Raw genomic sequence first — 13956 nt, 5'->3', positions numbered from 1 at the left:
AGTGGCAAAAGCACTTTGGTCCAGCCTCCTTGATCCAACCTATCAAATGGATGAGTGAAGTTAGAATTGATAAGATATTTGTCCTGTCCTTGGTGAGCACATCTCCAATCTTGTGAAAATCATAGAGAAGAAATGAGCAACCCACTATCTAGTGCTCTGGCAGCTTAATCTGTGATAAAGGGCAGAATGTTCTGATTTATTAGGATGTGGTACAGAATCTTATTGGTTGAAGAGGAAGAGGTGGGACAGCAACTCCCAAGAGTGTAATCTATGTCCTTGTTGGAGGGAAAGAAACAACCTTAGTTAAAGTGCCCAATTCAAAACAGAGCACCAAAAGACTAAAATTCTGACAGTAGGCCATAATATATAGAATTATTTTCATTTCAATTATAAATCCTCCAGACTAAGGGACTGAAAATCCACACATAAACGTGACAATAGAAATAAATAACATGAAGACCTCTAAAAATAAAGGTTCACTACAGATGAAAGCACACATCTGTTAACATCACAAAATGCACCGACTACCCCTTAATGGGGAACAATAGAATTAGACACAACAAGCTAAGTATTATGTGGAATGGTTTAGGATGAATGCTGGATTCCTATTGCTTTAAAAATTGAGATGCTTCCCGAAACCACTTGCAATAATTTATCATACCATCCAAAGTGATCATTCTTACCACCAAAATTTATGTATATCCCACCATAATCAAAAGCATGTAAGATTGCTAGTTTTTGTCAGTCTTTTTTTTTTCTTAACCTGTAACAAGACTTTAGAAGCAAATGTTAAGAAAAATTCTTTCTGTCCAATTACTGTCAAAACACCATTCAGCAGGTGGAAAATTGAGATCAAATTTTGGTGAAACCACAACAGCCTCTGGCACTAGAAAAGCCTTCTTTCGAGTTACTCAACAGAGAAGACGATAAACAAAATGTATGCATTTAGATAGACATGTAGATAGATAAATGGGTAAATAGATACTATTTTTTGCACAGCTGACAAATATTACAAACTCTGGAGGAGTCCTCGGTATCTTTGTTGAATTATTGAACAAGTTTTCAAAATCTTTTTAAAGCCACTGGATATGGCTGATCCTCATGGTGCATGGAAACCATGGTTTACAGTTAGAATATCAAAGCTCTGCCATTGTCTTTACTCTTCAAGGCACAAGGACAAGTTCCAAACTCTTCAGATCAGAGAATCTGGTACCACCAGGAGATAGGAAATCAAGAAGTAAAGTCATTCACCAAAGCAAGAACAAGAGATCCTTTGGGGTAGCCATGATTTTCAAATACTGCCCAGACACCACCAGCAAGCAAATACTCCCTCACACCACTGGTTGGAGATGGGAAGCTCTCCTAGCCTAAATTACCTTGGCCCATTACCCAGGAAGAGCTTGCTTCACGCTGCGAGGGTTTGACAGTCCTTCCCACCTTGGGCACAAGGAAGAAGGTCCAGGATGTTCCCATGCAGATCTACAATGGCGCAGACTCTGTCATGAGGATCATAGAAGGGCAAGAACAAAAGTCGGTAGCCCTTGATAAAAGTCAGCAGAGAAGGAAAGATCCTTCAGGACACACACACACTGTCACATCACCGGCAAGGGTCTCTGAGCCTTAAGGAAAGTAGAGCCCACATTTTTCTTCTCATTTTGCTATCATCTATAGCTTCTCCCAAAGAGTCATGTATTAAATATTCTCTATATAACTTATTCCCCACAGTAGAACATCATCAAAATGGAAAAAAAATCCAATTAATCTTCCTTTTCTTCTTTTGCTTGGAATATTCGTCATGGATTTACTGAAAGTCCATTACATTCTTTTGGTAAGAAAAGATATTGCACTTCTAAAACTGCATCAATGAAATTAAGTCATAGCGAATAGTTAGGTAGATTTCTCTCTACAATCTACACTCTCCGAAGACCACCTTCGGCATGTGCAGAAAAGTCTTTATGACTTCGTTTCCAATTCAACAAACTGTTGCTGCACTGCTGCGAGCTCTTAAGAGACAGAGGAAGACATGGGTGGTCCTTGGCTGCAGGCCATGCTGTATCCACAGGCTCACGATTTCATTGTGCAGATGGGTACAACAATGACGAGAATGACCGTGCATGCGGCCGCGGTGATCAGAGCAGCTATCTTGCAGACCTTGGCTCGTCTGAATTCCGCTTCTTTCCGTTTTAGTAACGAATCGTAGCCTGGAGTATAAATATCTTCCATCCAGTATTCTAAGTTGTTTGGATTTAAAGATTCTTGAGTCTAAAAGTGAAGAGAAGATGTTAGCAATATAACAAATATTCTACGCCAGGTCAAAGACATTCTGACAGCTGTCACTGGTGAGGCTCTTAGGATTTCTCTGCAGCTGGTAGCTAGCAATGACTGTATCGAAGGACACCACCACCCCCACCAGCCCTTGTAGGGCTACCAAGGACCTATCCTCCAGGAAGAGATCAGATTGAAGCATGACTATCATATTACGCCAAGGCATTTTTCGTTTCTCAGAAAACCTTCTACTGAAAATCAAAGGCACTTTCAAGATAGGCAGTTCAAGGAAAACATAAAATACTTCTGTTTCAAACATATTTCTGAGCCGTTCAGGCCACTACTCAAAGTCAAGGTTTACAGACCCGTTGCAGACCATCCCAAACTCAAGAGAGACTGCCCCCACTGAAATGGCTCCTCATCTCTCTGAGATTAATGAACAATCTGCAGGAGAAACATCATATTTTACCTATATTGCCCATGAATCCCACTCCATACTGAAGGTTATAATCTATTTCCACGAGAAAGGCAGTGTTCCCATTTTATGGCAAGCATTTAATAATGTGTCACATAAAAGCAACAACACATCGCAAGTCCAAGTGAAGTTTCCACCTAAATCTTTGAGACACACATGCAAAATTCATCTTAAAGATTTTTTTTCCTGGATTGTTTAATGTTCATAAATACAGGCACATTAAAAGTCACACACACAGAGTATGAAAAAACCCTTTGACACTTAAAAAAACCACCTTGTTTTTGGTGGAATACTGATGATTCTAATGCATGCTAGTAATTTTCTGTCTGCCCTTCCCTGTCTATTTTTCATTCTTTTGTACCTTGCTCTGTCCTCCAAGTAGACAGATCCACATTGATGCCTTATGGGGGCCCCCTGCCCTGTAGCTCCCAAGGGGTTTGAGTCAGGAGTTACAGGAAGAGTGAAAGTCCCTCCCCATCCATCCCATTATCCCCTGGAACATGCCTGCTTCCTACTCAGTGTTGGCAACTGGCTCCTGTGCACCTCGGGCTTCATCACTGTGCTGTGGCCACCAAGCTTCTAGCACCAAGCTCCAGAGACTCTAGCCCACCAGCCCAGACCCGACTCACCAACTGTATTCATACAGCCCTTGAACTCAGAATGGATTTTCTATTTTCAAATCATTGAAAAAAAAAATCAAAAGAATAATAATATTCCGTGACAAGTGAAAACTATATGAAATGCAAATCTCAGTGTCCCAAAATATAGTTCTAGCAGCACACAGCCAGGCTCATTCATTTGCAAATTGTCTGTAGCTGATTTGAGCCACAGTGGCAGAGTTGAGCAACTGTGACAAGAGACAGTAGGCCCAGGAGGCCTCCAGTAATTACTTTCTGCCCCTATTCTAGTACATGCTGTACAACACTGAAGGATGGAAAGAAAATAGGATCTAGTCCCCCAGTTACTGAGACATAATGTTTAAACAATGTTGTTGTATATATATATATATATATATATATATATATATATATATATATATATACATATGTAAAATCTAGGGGTGTTCTACCTCTGAGCTAGACCCCCAGCCCTTCTTTTTTATATTTCATTTTTGAAACAGAAGAAATAGGATTGTGTTGAGTTGCTGAGGTGCTCCCTAAGCTGCTGAGCTTGGCCTCAAACCGTCGGCCTCAAACCGTCTGTCTCAGCCTCTTAAGTACTGGAATTACAAGCATGTGCCACCATGCCTGGCTCTGCTATTGAATTTTTCAAGTTATATGGAGGGGTGGAAGGCAATGCTGGACACCCAGGACACTCAGAATGGAAACCAGGTCACTGCATGTGGGGAAAATCCTTCAAATACAGGTTTTCTGTCCAGTCCAGCTCTTTGCAAGAGACTCCTGGGTCTGTGTTCTTTTCTGGGGTCCAGGAGTCTTTTTTTTTTTTAACTGTCCCGAGCTGCTCTGTAACTGCCAGCTCTGGCTGCCATAATGTGTGAGCCACTGTCCCCTATAAACATACACACACACACACACACACACACACACACACACACACAACACACACACACACACACTCTAGCCTCTCTGGGGACCCTTGGAAAGAGTCTATTCTACTTGGTATGAAAGCCTTCCAGTCGTTGAATAGACACTCAAGAGAGAAGAAATAGAGTCAATATGGGCTAATTTTGATGCAAGACTGGTCTGCCATGGTGTGTGAGGTGTCCACAAAGACTGGGTGCAGGTGTAAGGCTGTGCCCACAGCCCACCCTTCCCTGACCCCTTGAAGACAAGCTCTGGACTTTATGGTGGACACATCCTGCTCCTCAACCATTATTCCCAGGGCTGGTCCACAAGGTAAACCATGTATACAGGACACATCCTTGTTTCCTCGGGCTCACAGAGAAGGAAACTGACTTCCCTTCATTGCTATCCATAATGGATTATTGCACAGGGATCTGGCTATGAAATAAACCATTTTTAATTAGTTTTTTCAATAACTGTAAGCTGTAATGGCACTAAATATCACAGAGGCAGTACTGAGGTTCCCAGGGACACGGGGGAAGGTCCTCAGTCATTAATTAGGTGATTTTATCTTTGGACAATGAGAGACTCAGAGAAGATTGTGCAGTGTCTAGAGCTGACTAAGACAGTCCTCGTGTCTCTGCAAGGAGATGAAAACCAATAACACAACGCCTCTGGCCTTCACCAGCCTCCTGGTGCTCACTCTGCTTTGCCAAGGCCCTCGCGGCCTCACTGAGCCTCCCCGGCATGGCAACTGGCTGCTCTACCCTCTGCACTGTCAAGTGATGTCACCTAAAGCTCTGCAACCCAAATATCTGTTTCTATTTTTCATATAATATTGTCTTTACGCTTATAAACACTGGCATATCAAAATCGCATTTATCAGTCGAGAACAAATCTCTCAGCTCTATCTCTCTGTATTTTAAAAAGATGTTTCTCAGTGTCATTCAATCTGAGTTGCTCAAGGTCATGACCATGGCGCTGGTGAAATATCGGTCATTCTGCCAGTTGAGCCAATCGTCCTTTGTGACTGGTGGCTTGTGGTAGCCTAAGACCCACAGATCAAGGCGGAGCACCCCGGGAAAAGCTGCACAGGGACCCACCTGCAAGAGAATAAATACTGGTCTAGTCTACTTGCCAGAAGGAAGATGACAGCAGGAGGTAGTGACCCAAAGGGACAAGGGCCATGCAGTACACAGGGGGTCATCACATGCACGAAGGAAGAGGGGTGAGGAGGTAGCTCTCGCTACCACAAACCTGTCTCGGAACCAGGCCAGAGCTTTCCTTTCCCATAATCTCTGTCATCTAGAGTCCCAGAGACATGAATGTCATTGCAAGCATTTAGTAACATGAAGCTCCAGTAAACTCTTATCAGCAGAAACGTGAAATGGTATAAAAGTAAAAGGAGAGAAAGAACGTGAGACTTATTGTTGGATGGTCCAGTGAGAGGTTAGATTCGTCGGACCCGGGGCAAGTTCTTGCACGGCCTGCACCTGTTTCCTCGTTTGTAAACTGGAGATAGTCATAAAAATTCCTGCCTGTGGGCCATTGTGCCTGGGACTGAGAGACTGCTGTGCACAGCATCCTGCAAAGCTGATTGATCCCAGCATCCTTTATCCTCCACGCTGGACCTCCCGAATGCCTCTTTTTTTTCAGCATCAAATGAATCCCAGGGTTTTTAAGAGTATTATTTTCAGTTTAATAGTGACTGTGCCAGGTCACACGGTGGGGAAGTGCTGGATGAGAACCCAGCACTGCTGGACTGTGGTCTTCTGTGTGGTCTTCTGAGCATCGCTCCACCCCTCCATCCTTTGGCAGAAGGCATTTTCAGGAAAGCCCTACCGCAGTGACCCCTACAGGCAGCTCTCACCAACTGCTTCGCGCGCATGGCCATTGTATGGTGAGTCTTGGGTGTGACTGGTGCCCTGGATGCTATGGCCTCGCTGCTCCTTGAGCTAAGCCCACAGACAGGAATGGGGTGCTTCCTTTGCTTCATGGTGATGTGGAGACACAGATAGACGGGTGTGAATGGAACCAGGAGGAGCTGCTCACCCAAATAAAAGTGTGATAGAAACCCAGCCCTGCCTGTGAGTGACCGAAATAAACAAATAAGTCAACATGCCCTCTGGCCCCAGCGGCATTCACAGAGCTTCCGAGGACGGCTCTTACCTGGGGCTGCTCCACATGGAAGCACAGTCCATAGCTTGGCTCCCACAAATATGCTTATCCCACGTGCTACATATGGAAGGAGAGATCAGCTTGTATTTTATTAAACAGTTTGGCTCAGGTCTTGGGAGTAAAGATTAGAATCTGCACTTGGTCTCAAAGGCAGGGTTATCAAATCAGATAGCCGACAAATTAATAAATAAAGCAAGCATCCCCACGGGTCAATGCTCGCAAACAAGTAAGCAAAGAGACTATCCCATTGTCTTAAACAAAGATATCTCCTCTGCTGTCTGACTTATTCAAGTTCACAATTGCATGGGGTGGGGGGACCCAGGGAGTCGTAGGGTGAGGGAGTGGGCAGGTCTAAGCCATCTGTGCCCAGTCCTGCATCTGCAAGGGCACAGCGGGGCTCCCCTCCCCCAACCCCTCCCCAGCCCAGGGAGAGTGAGAGGCTCACCTGCAGATCCAGGGCCGCCAGCTTGCCCTTATCACCTGCATTCCGCGCATACTCCTCGATGGTCCAGGAAGGCTGGCCCCGCCTCACCTCAGACATCTCTGTGGGCCGCATGTCTGTGTACAGGGGATTGTTCTTCACGTGGGCCTTGAGGGAGGCGGGGTAGGGGTGAGGGATGAACACCTGCTCCACCAGGAAGCCATCTTTGGGCTGCTTGGGCAGCCGGTGCTGCGGGGGGATGTCGTACTGCCTGTCTGCCTGCAGAGGGGCACAGAAAAGTCCAGAAAGGTGGCACTGATGCCCTTGGGTCTCAGTGCAATTGGAGAGCCAGCAGCTTCTTAGCACTGGGACCTGTAGACATCCAGGGAGCAACATACAGTTTCTCATGAACAAACTGAGAGTGTACCTACCTGTATTGGGGGAACTTTTCTATGAAAAGCTTCTTATGTTAATAGTACTAACATGGGCTAATATTTCCATACCAGGCTCTTCAATCAGATCCTTATTCCATCAGTACCTTTAGGAATGCCCATTACACAGACAGGACAATGGGACCCAGAAAGGTCCAATTGCTTGCCCCAGGGGAGGCAGCTGGTATTGGTTGGGGCAGGGATTCAAAACTGACCACCTGGTTCCAAAGGGTCCTTTTTGACTACTGCATATTAATGCCTTATCTTTCTTTTACCATTTTTTTTTTTTTGGTGGTACTAGGGTCCCTGGAAGCCCTTCTACCTCCAGGCTACACTCCCAGACCTATTTTATACTTTTTTATTTTTGGAAACAGGGTCTCTTAAATCAGTGCAGCTGGCTTTGAACCTGTGCAATCCTCCTGTCTCCGCCTCCCAGGTGCGGGGATTATAAGCATGCGCCACCACGCCTGGCTTCTTTTATACCATTTTAGATGTGGAATAGATGAGTAAAGGATACAGGTCCTTCCTTCAAGGAGTTTTCTGAGAACTTTCATGTGATGCTGCCTCTAAGGAATGGAGAAGCCAGGCAAAAAAAACCACGGGTGGGCAGCTCTGTAGGCCCTGGCAGCAGGTGGGCCCTTTCAGGGCATCTGCATGGCATGCAGGATGAAGGGCTGGTCTGGGCAGCTGTGTGGAGGTGGAAAGGTGCCTGACAGCTTGTTCTCCTCTCTCATTCCTTGAGATAGAGGAGATTCTGCTCCCTGTGGATGGGACCTTCCAATACTTTTCTTTTTCTTTCTTTTCTTTCTCTCTCTCTCTTTTTTTTTTTTTTTTTTTTTTGGTACTAGGGGTTGAACTCAGGGACATTCTACCTCTGAGCCATATCCCCAGTCCTTTTTATTTTTTTTTTAAACAAGGTCTCACTAAGTTGCTGAGGGCCTTGCTAAGTTGCTGAAGTTGGCCTTGAAACGGTAATCTTCCTGTCTCCGCTTCTCAAATATTGGGGTTACAGATGTGTGCCATGTGCCCAGCTCTGATACTTTCTACTTCTACCTTCAAACCACACAGATGTCACCCCTTCCAAGTGAGCATTCCCTGAGAGACTGGGACTGTGTCCACCTATGTGACCTCACAGGACAACGTATCAACCTCTCAGCCAGCATCCATCACACCGAACCATAATTGGCTGCTTGCCCATCCATCTCTTCCACTGGGATGTGAATTCCCTGAAGGCAGGCACTCGTCTTGTCTGCCTTTTAATTCTGACTCCAACAAAATAATGTGACTGAATAGAAGACACTGCATCACTATCTGTCAGTGACATGGAAACCAAAGTTGTAAAGCTGGGTACTTGAAACAGAGAGACAAGGAGGCTGTGCATGTGAGTAAGAGATAGAGAAAAATAAAACAAGGTTAATGGAGCACCAGTGTGTATACACAAGTAAGAGAAGGAGAATGAGCGTGGCTCTCATAAGAGTAACACATTGGACGTGATATGTGAGCATGTACTGAGCAAACATGTGTGTGTGTATTGCCCATGAACACAGGAACCAGAAACATGTGCCCGTCTAACCAGCAACCCGACTCATCAGCTCCTGTCTACATACAGCCTAACACATAGCGCTTAGCTATTACGAACCATCAAGGCTGTGGACACAATGATAATAATTACGATGGCCGCCATGGCAGTCGTAACTATAGTTAATCAGGGCTGACTATGTGCCCACCACTTTCCTCAGTGATAAATGTGCATTGTGCATTTCATCTTCTAATTAACACCCTGAGGTTATAACTATAAATATCTACATTAGTAAATGGCAGAACAAGGATTTGTTCCTGTTCTCACTTCTATACCCATATTCATAGCAGCACAACTCATAATAGCCAAATTATGGAACCAACCTAGGTGTCCATCAGCAGATGCATGGATTACAAAATGATGGAAACTTCACATGATGGAATTCTACTCAGCAGTAAAGAAGAATAAAATTATGTCATTTGCAAGAAAGTGGAAGGACCTCGACAACATTAAGTGAATTACAGAAAGTGAAGTGTCATATGTTTTCTCTAATATGTGCAAGCTAGTGAGTAATTGAGATATAAGAGGGACCCAGATAATGGAGGAGAAACCACAGTGGAGTCAGGGGAATGGTCTAAGAGAAGGAGAGGGGAACGACTGAGGTTCATTAATGGAAACACTGCCATCAACTACGTGTACATATGTGAATATACCAACAGCAATCTCAGTGCTCAGTATTGGAAGGGGGGAAATGGGGAGATGAGAGGGCGGGTAGCCCAAGTGCTGAGTGCATTGTGTCACTATCCACATGACTTACATTAAGATGTGAGACTGTAATGCACCAATAAAAGCATATTAAAAAAGTAAAAATTAAAAAGTAAATGTAAATATTTGTGTCCACTACAACTGAACAAAGAGAACTAGAGATCAGTGACCAGTAATAATCTAGGGAAGTTTCCAGAGACTATGAACTAAAATGTCATGAGGGGACACAGAGGAGAAGGATCAGACATTCCTAATAAAGGAGTCGCCAGATTCTTTTTGACTATTTGATGATAGAACAAAGCCTGGCTCAATTAAGTATTTACTAGATGGAAGGTCATAGATGGCATTTTTCTATGAAAAACAGGTAGACGCATCAAGGCCTCAGGATGTTAACAGAGCCTTCTGGTTAGGAAGGAGTACATGAAATCCATAAGGCTTTAACGGCATGGTGAAGATGTTTGAAACTTTTTGATGCAGCAAAAATGCAAAACACTAAGCTCATGAGGAAATCCTGGGACACACAACAACACAGGAGAACAAAAAAACAACCAAAGGAGCTGGGTGTGGTGGCACACACTTGTAATCCCTGCGCTTGGGAGGCTGAGACAGGAGGATCGCACAGGTTCCAAGCCAGCCTCAGCTACTCAGTGAGGCTCTCAGCAACTTAGTGAGACCCTGTTTCCAAATAAACTATAAACTATAAAATAGGTCTGGGAGTATAGCCCAGAGGTAGAAAAGCCCCTGGGTTCTTCCCCAAATACCACCAAAAAAAAAAAGAAGAAGACATCATATTAAGAGTTGCATCAAGTACAGTTTAAATGTATACTATTTATTTTCAATAAAAAATAAAGAAAGAATAAAAAAAAGAGTTGCTATTGAGCAAGGCATGGTGGCACAGGCTTGTAACCCCAGCTCTTGGGAGACTGAGACAAGAGGATCATGGGTTGTGGCCAGCCTCAGCTTTTATAAAGCCTTCTGTAACTTAGTGAGACCTTGTTTCAAACTAAAGAATAAAAAATAAGGCTGGGGGTGTGACTCTGAGGTAGAATACCCCTGACTTCCACCCCAGTACCTCCCCCCCCAAAAAAGAGTTGCTACTTTTGTATGAGGAACAAAGAACCAGGTTCACCTTCTTTACATGCTAAATATCTACTTACCTTCTAATGAAAAAACCTCATGCCTTCCAAAAAGTACATCACACAGGCACCAAAGACTGTGAAAGGGATTTTGCAGCAAGTGTGCTCTTTCTCCTGTTTGCCTGGCATGGAGCCTGCTGCTTGAGAAAGGACAGGAAGCTATCCTGCATGGCTGGCCGTGACACCTGCTGGCCAGCCCTAACACTCCCCTGACATTGAAAATCTATTTTCACATCACCTGTCCAACACCCCAACCTCCTTGCCTCCCATAGGCAGTATGGCAGCAGGTGCCCCACGCAGCTCACTGACACCTCCGTGGAACAGCCCGCCTACCTCGCCCTCTCCGTTCTAATGGACAAAGCCTGCCAAATCTGGAGGGGTAACCAGCACCTGGGCGAGGCCTCCTCCCTTGCCTTGGGGAATGTTCCTAGCTGTGAAACACACCAAAGCTATGGGAAAGCTAGTGCCAAAGATGGAAACTTAAACTTCAGTTACCTCTTTAGATTTTCGATGCCAGTCCTTACTATCTGCTGGGCCCGCCTCCTTTATCTCCTCCTCCCCGAGGCCCATGCGGTTGGTATAGGTAATGGTGCGCCAGTCTCGGGGCGAGTTGGAGATGCTGGCGATTTTGGACTCTGTGGCGCTGTTCTCCTCGGTCAGGGACCTGGAAGATGGCCTGGTGAAGAGGCTTTTCTTCAAAGCCTTGACCCGCAAGCTTTCACTGTTGCTTCCACTGGCGTCAGAGCAGCACCAGTCGGCGGTAGTGCTGTTTTCCAGCTTGGGTCCGTGGGTGCCATTGTGTGCACAGAACACCCGGGGAGAGGCGCTGTCATCGGAAGGAGCCTCGCTGGTCAAGGAGGTCAGATCTTTCTCCGGCTGCTGCATCTTCTGATCCAGTTTATTCAGTTTGCCCAGAACCTGGGATATTTCCTCCCGCACCCCGGACAGCGACTCCAGCTTCCGTTCAATCTCCCCAATCCTCAGCACCAGTTTGCACACGCTCGTTTTCAACTCTTCTTCCGAGTGGTGGTTTTCGGATCGGTGTCCCTTGTCTCCCTTGCTGCTGGGGACCCCGTTGGCGATTTTGGTGAGGTTGTGCTCTGGTGAACTGTCGCAGTCTGACTTATGAAGCTGAGACAAGGACCCGGTGCTGTTGTAGCAGGATGACTGGATCACCCCCGTGGAACCACTGATGCTCATGTCATCCAGAAACCGGAAGATGTCACTGATGTCATCGCTGACGATCTCCGAGTCGTCGTCCGAGTGCTTCATAGCATGCCTGTCGCAGTACTTGCCCTGACCGGAGGTGCTTGGATCTTTGCATTTTTTGGGTTCCAGGGCGTGCTGCTCAGTCTGGGTGCCCACACTGCTGGTGTCTGAACTGTGCTGCCCACTGGTGCAGCTGATGCTCTTGTCTTTAAACTTCTTGACTGGCTCGTGGTCGACGGGAGAGGCAATCTCTTTAGATTTGAGCGCGTTTGGTTTCGCTGCATAGCCCACGCCAAGAATGGGCTGCTGATCCTTGGGCACCAGATAAGCTGGGCGCCTTTCTGGGGCGGAGAAATTGGGGCTCTGGCTACTGGAATTTGGATAGCGTATTTTCTCCTCAGAGGGATGCCTGTTGATAAAGGACCGTTCAAAGTCAGGGACTTCCTCCGTGTTTAAGCTCCAGCTCTTGGCCGGCCACGGGGTCTGCTTACTGGGCCTCCCTGGACAGCGCCTGGCGTCCTGAGTCCCCATCACTGGAGTAGGTCCAAAATAGGTAGAGGCTTGAAGATCATCCAAGCTTTCGTGCTTTACCCGCCTTTTGTCAGGAACAGGGGAATACATGGGATTCAGGTATTGGCTGTGGTAGGGCATCTCAAAGCTGTGGTTAAAGAAGGGTGGCTTGTGAGCTTCCTTTCGACTGTGGGGCTCCCTATGATCACCCTCGGCTTTGTTGGGGGGACCGACCAAAGTGGGGGACACAGTCATGAGGTTGTGAAAATCCTCCTTGAAGATGTTCCTTTTCTGCACACAGGACTGAACCACAAAGGGTTCATCATTGGAGATAAAGGTCTCTTTGATGCCCTGGCTGATGGGCAGGGAGTCCTGATCCGATATCGACTCGTTCTCGATGTTCATGGGGAAATAGGTCCTCTGCATCTCGCAGGGCTGAGGGCTGGCCACAGAGTACGGAGCCAGGGCCTGTAGCCTGTCCAAAGAAGCAGCCCGGGTTTTTGCCTCTTTGCTGACACCCAAAAGGAAGTTGGGCTCAGAGGCAGGGACAAACTGTGGGCAGTCCTTGCAGTCCATCTTCCGGCATTTGGATGACTGCCTGGTGGGGTAGCCCCGGCTGAAGGGCCTCTCACTCAGCTCGCAGTTGAGGGGCTCACACTCAGCCGCGTTGCAGGTCTCTGTGTCCGACCTGCAGGATTCGAAAGATGCTTCCTTCTTGCGCACCTTGGGGCGGCCAGAAGGCAGCTTCTCCTTGGCGGCGCCCCCATTCATCTGGATCAGGTTGAAAATCGTCACGATGTCGGCTGCCACCATGATTTTCTTCGACTGCTGGTTATTCACGGTGCATTTCATCTTGTCTTTGAATAACGTGGCTGGAAAATTAGGATCAAGACAAGCCGTGTAGAAGAGCACGCTTCTCAGTTTGGCAAGCTGTGACAGATCGAACCGGGCACACAGTGATTTGCACAGGTCCTGATAGGAAACAGTGTTTTGCTTGCTGTCCAGTTCCTCTAAGATCTTCACCAAGAAGAGGGAAGTCTCCTGACTGGCCTCCATGATTTAGGAGTGCGAAAGTTCACCAAGTACACTGAGACGTGGGGTCGGTTCTACAGTGACGACTCTTGAAAAAGAGAAAGAGAGAAATAGGATTACAAACACCGGTGGACTTTTAAGTCCAGCTTGTTATGAAGCACTGGAAAAAAAATCACAACAAAAAACATTTTAATGATGAAAAACATATCAAGGACTTTAAAAATATTCATACCATTCAATTTATTATTCACTTTCGAGGAATCTACCCTAAGAAAATAAACGGTGACAAGAATTATGCATCAAGATGTTTGCGAAAATGGCATTTACAACGATGTCCTAAATATCCAAGTAATGGAAAATGTAGAAATCGACAGGTTCTGATGTACAACCAAATTTCGCAAGCACTACAATTACATTAATATATGCTGAAATGCTACTCATCAGTAAGAAAGAACAAACTGCTAATATCTGCCACAACAGGGGTGAGTCATG

General features: G+C 45.9%; 1 protein-coding gene across 1 annotated transcript; it reads right to left on the bottom strand.

The window, feature by feature from the left end:
- Positions 1 to 2064: 2064 nt before the first annotated feature.
- Positions 2065 to 13488, bottom strand: MINAR1 (membrane integral NOTCH2 associated receptor 1; the record flags this gene model as incomplete). The annotated part of the gene is made up of 3 exons (XM_080691027.1): positions 2065 to 2262; positions 6887 to 7141; positions 11209 to 13488. 3 exons carry the CDS (start codon positions 13486 to 13488, stop codon positions 2065 to 2067), a joined length of 2733 nt encoding a protein of 910 aa, XP_080547153.1.
- Between the last annotated feature and the right edge of the window lie 468 nt (positions 13489 to 13956).

The sequence above is a fragment of the Muscardinus avellanarius genome, assembly GCF_963383645.1.
Source record: "Muscardinus avellanarius genome assembly, chromosome: 3".
In the NCBI taxonomy this organism is placed as follows: domain Eukaryota; kingdom Metazoa; phylum Chordata; class Mammalia; order Rodentia; family Gliridae; genus Muscardinus; species Muscardinus avellanarius.
Note: the sequence above shows the minus strand (reverse complement) of the source record. Positions and strands in the feature narration are given on the sequence as shown.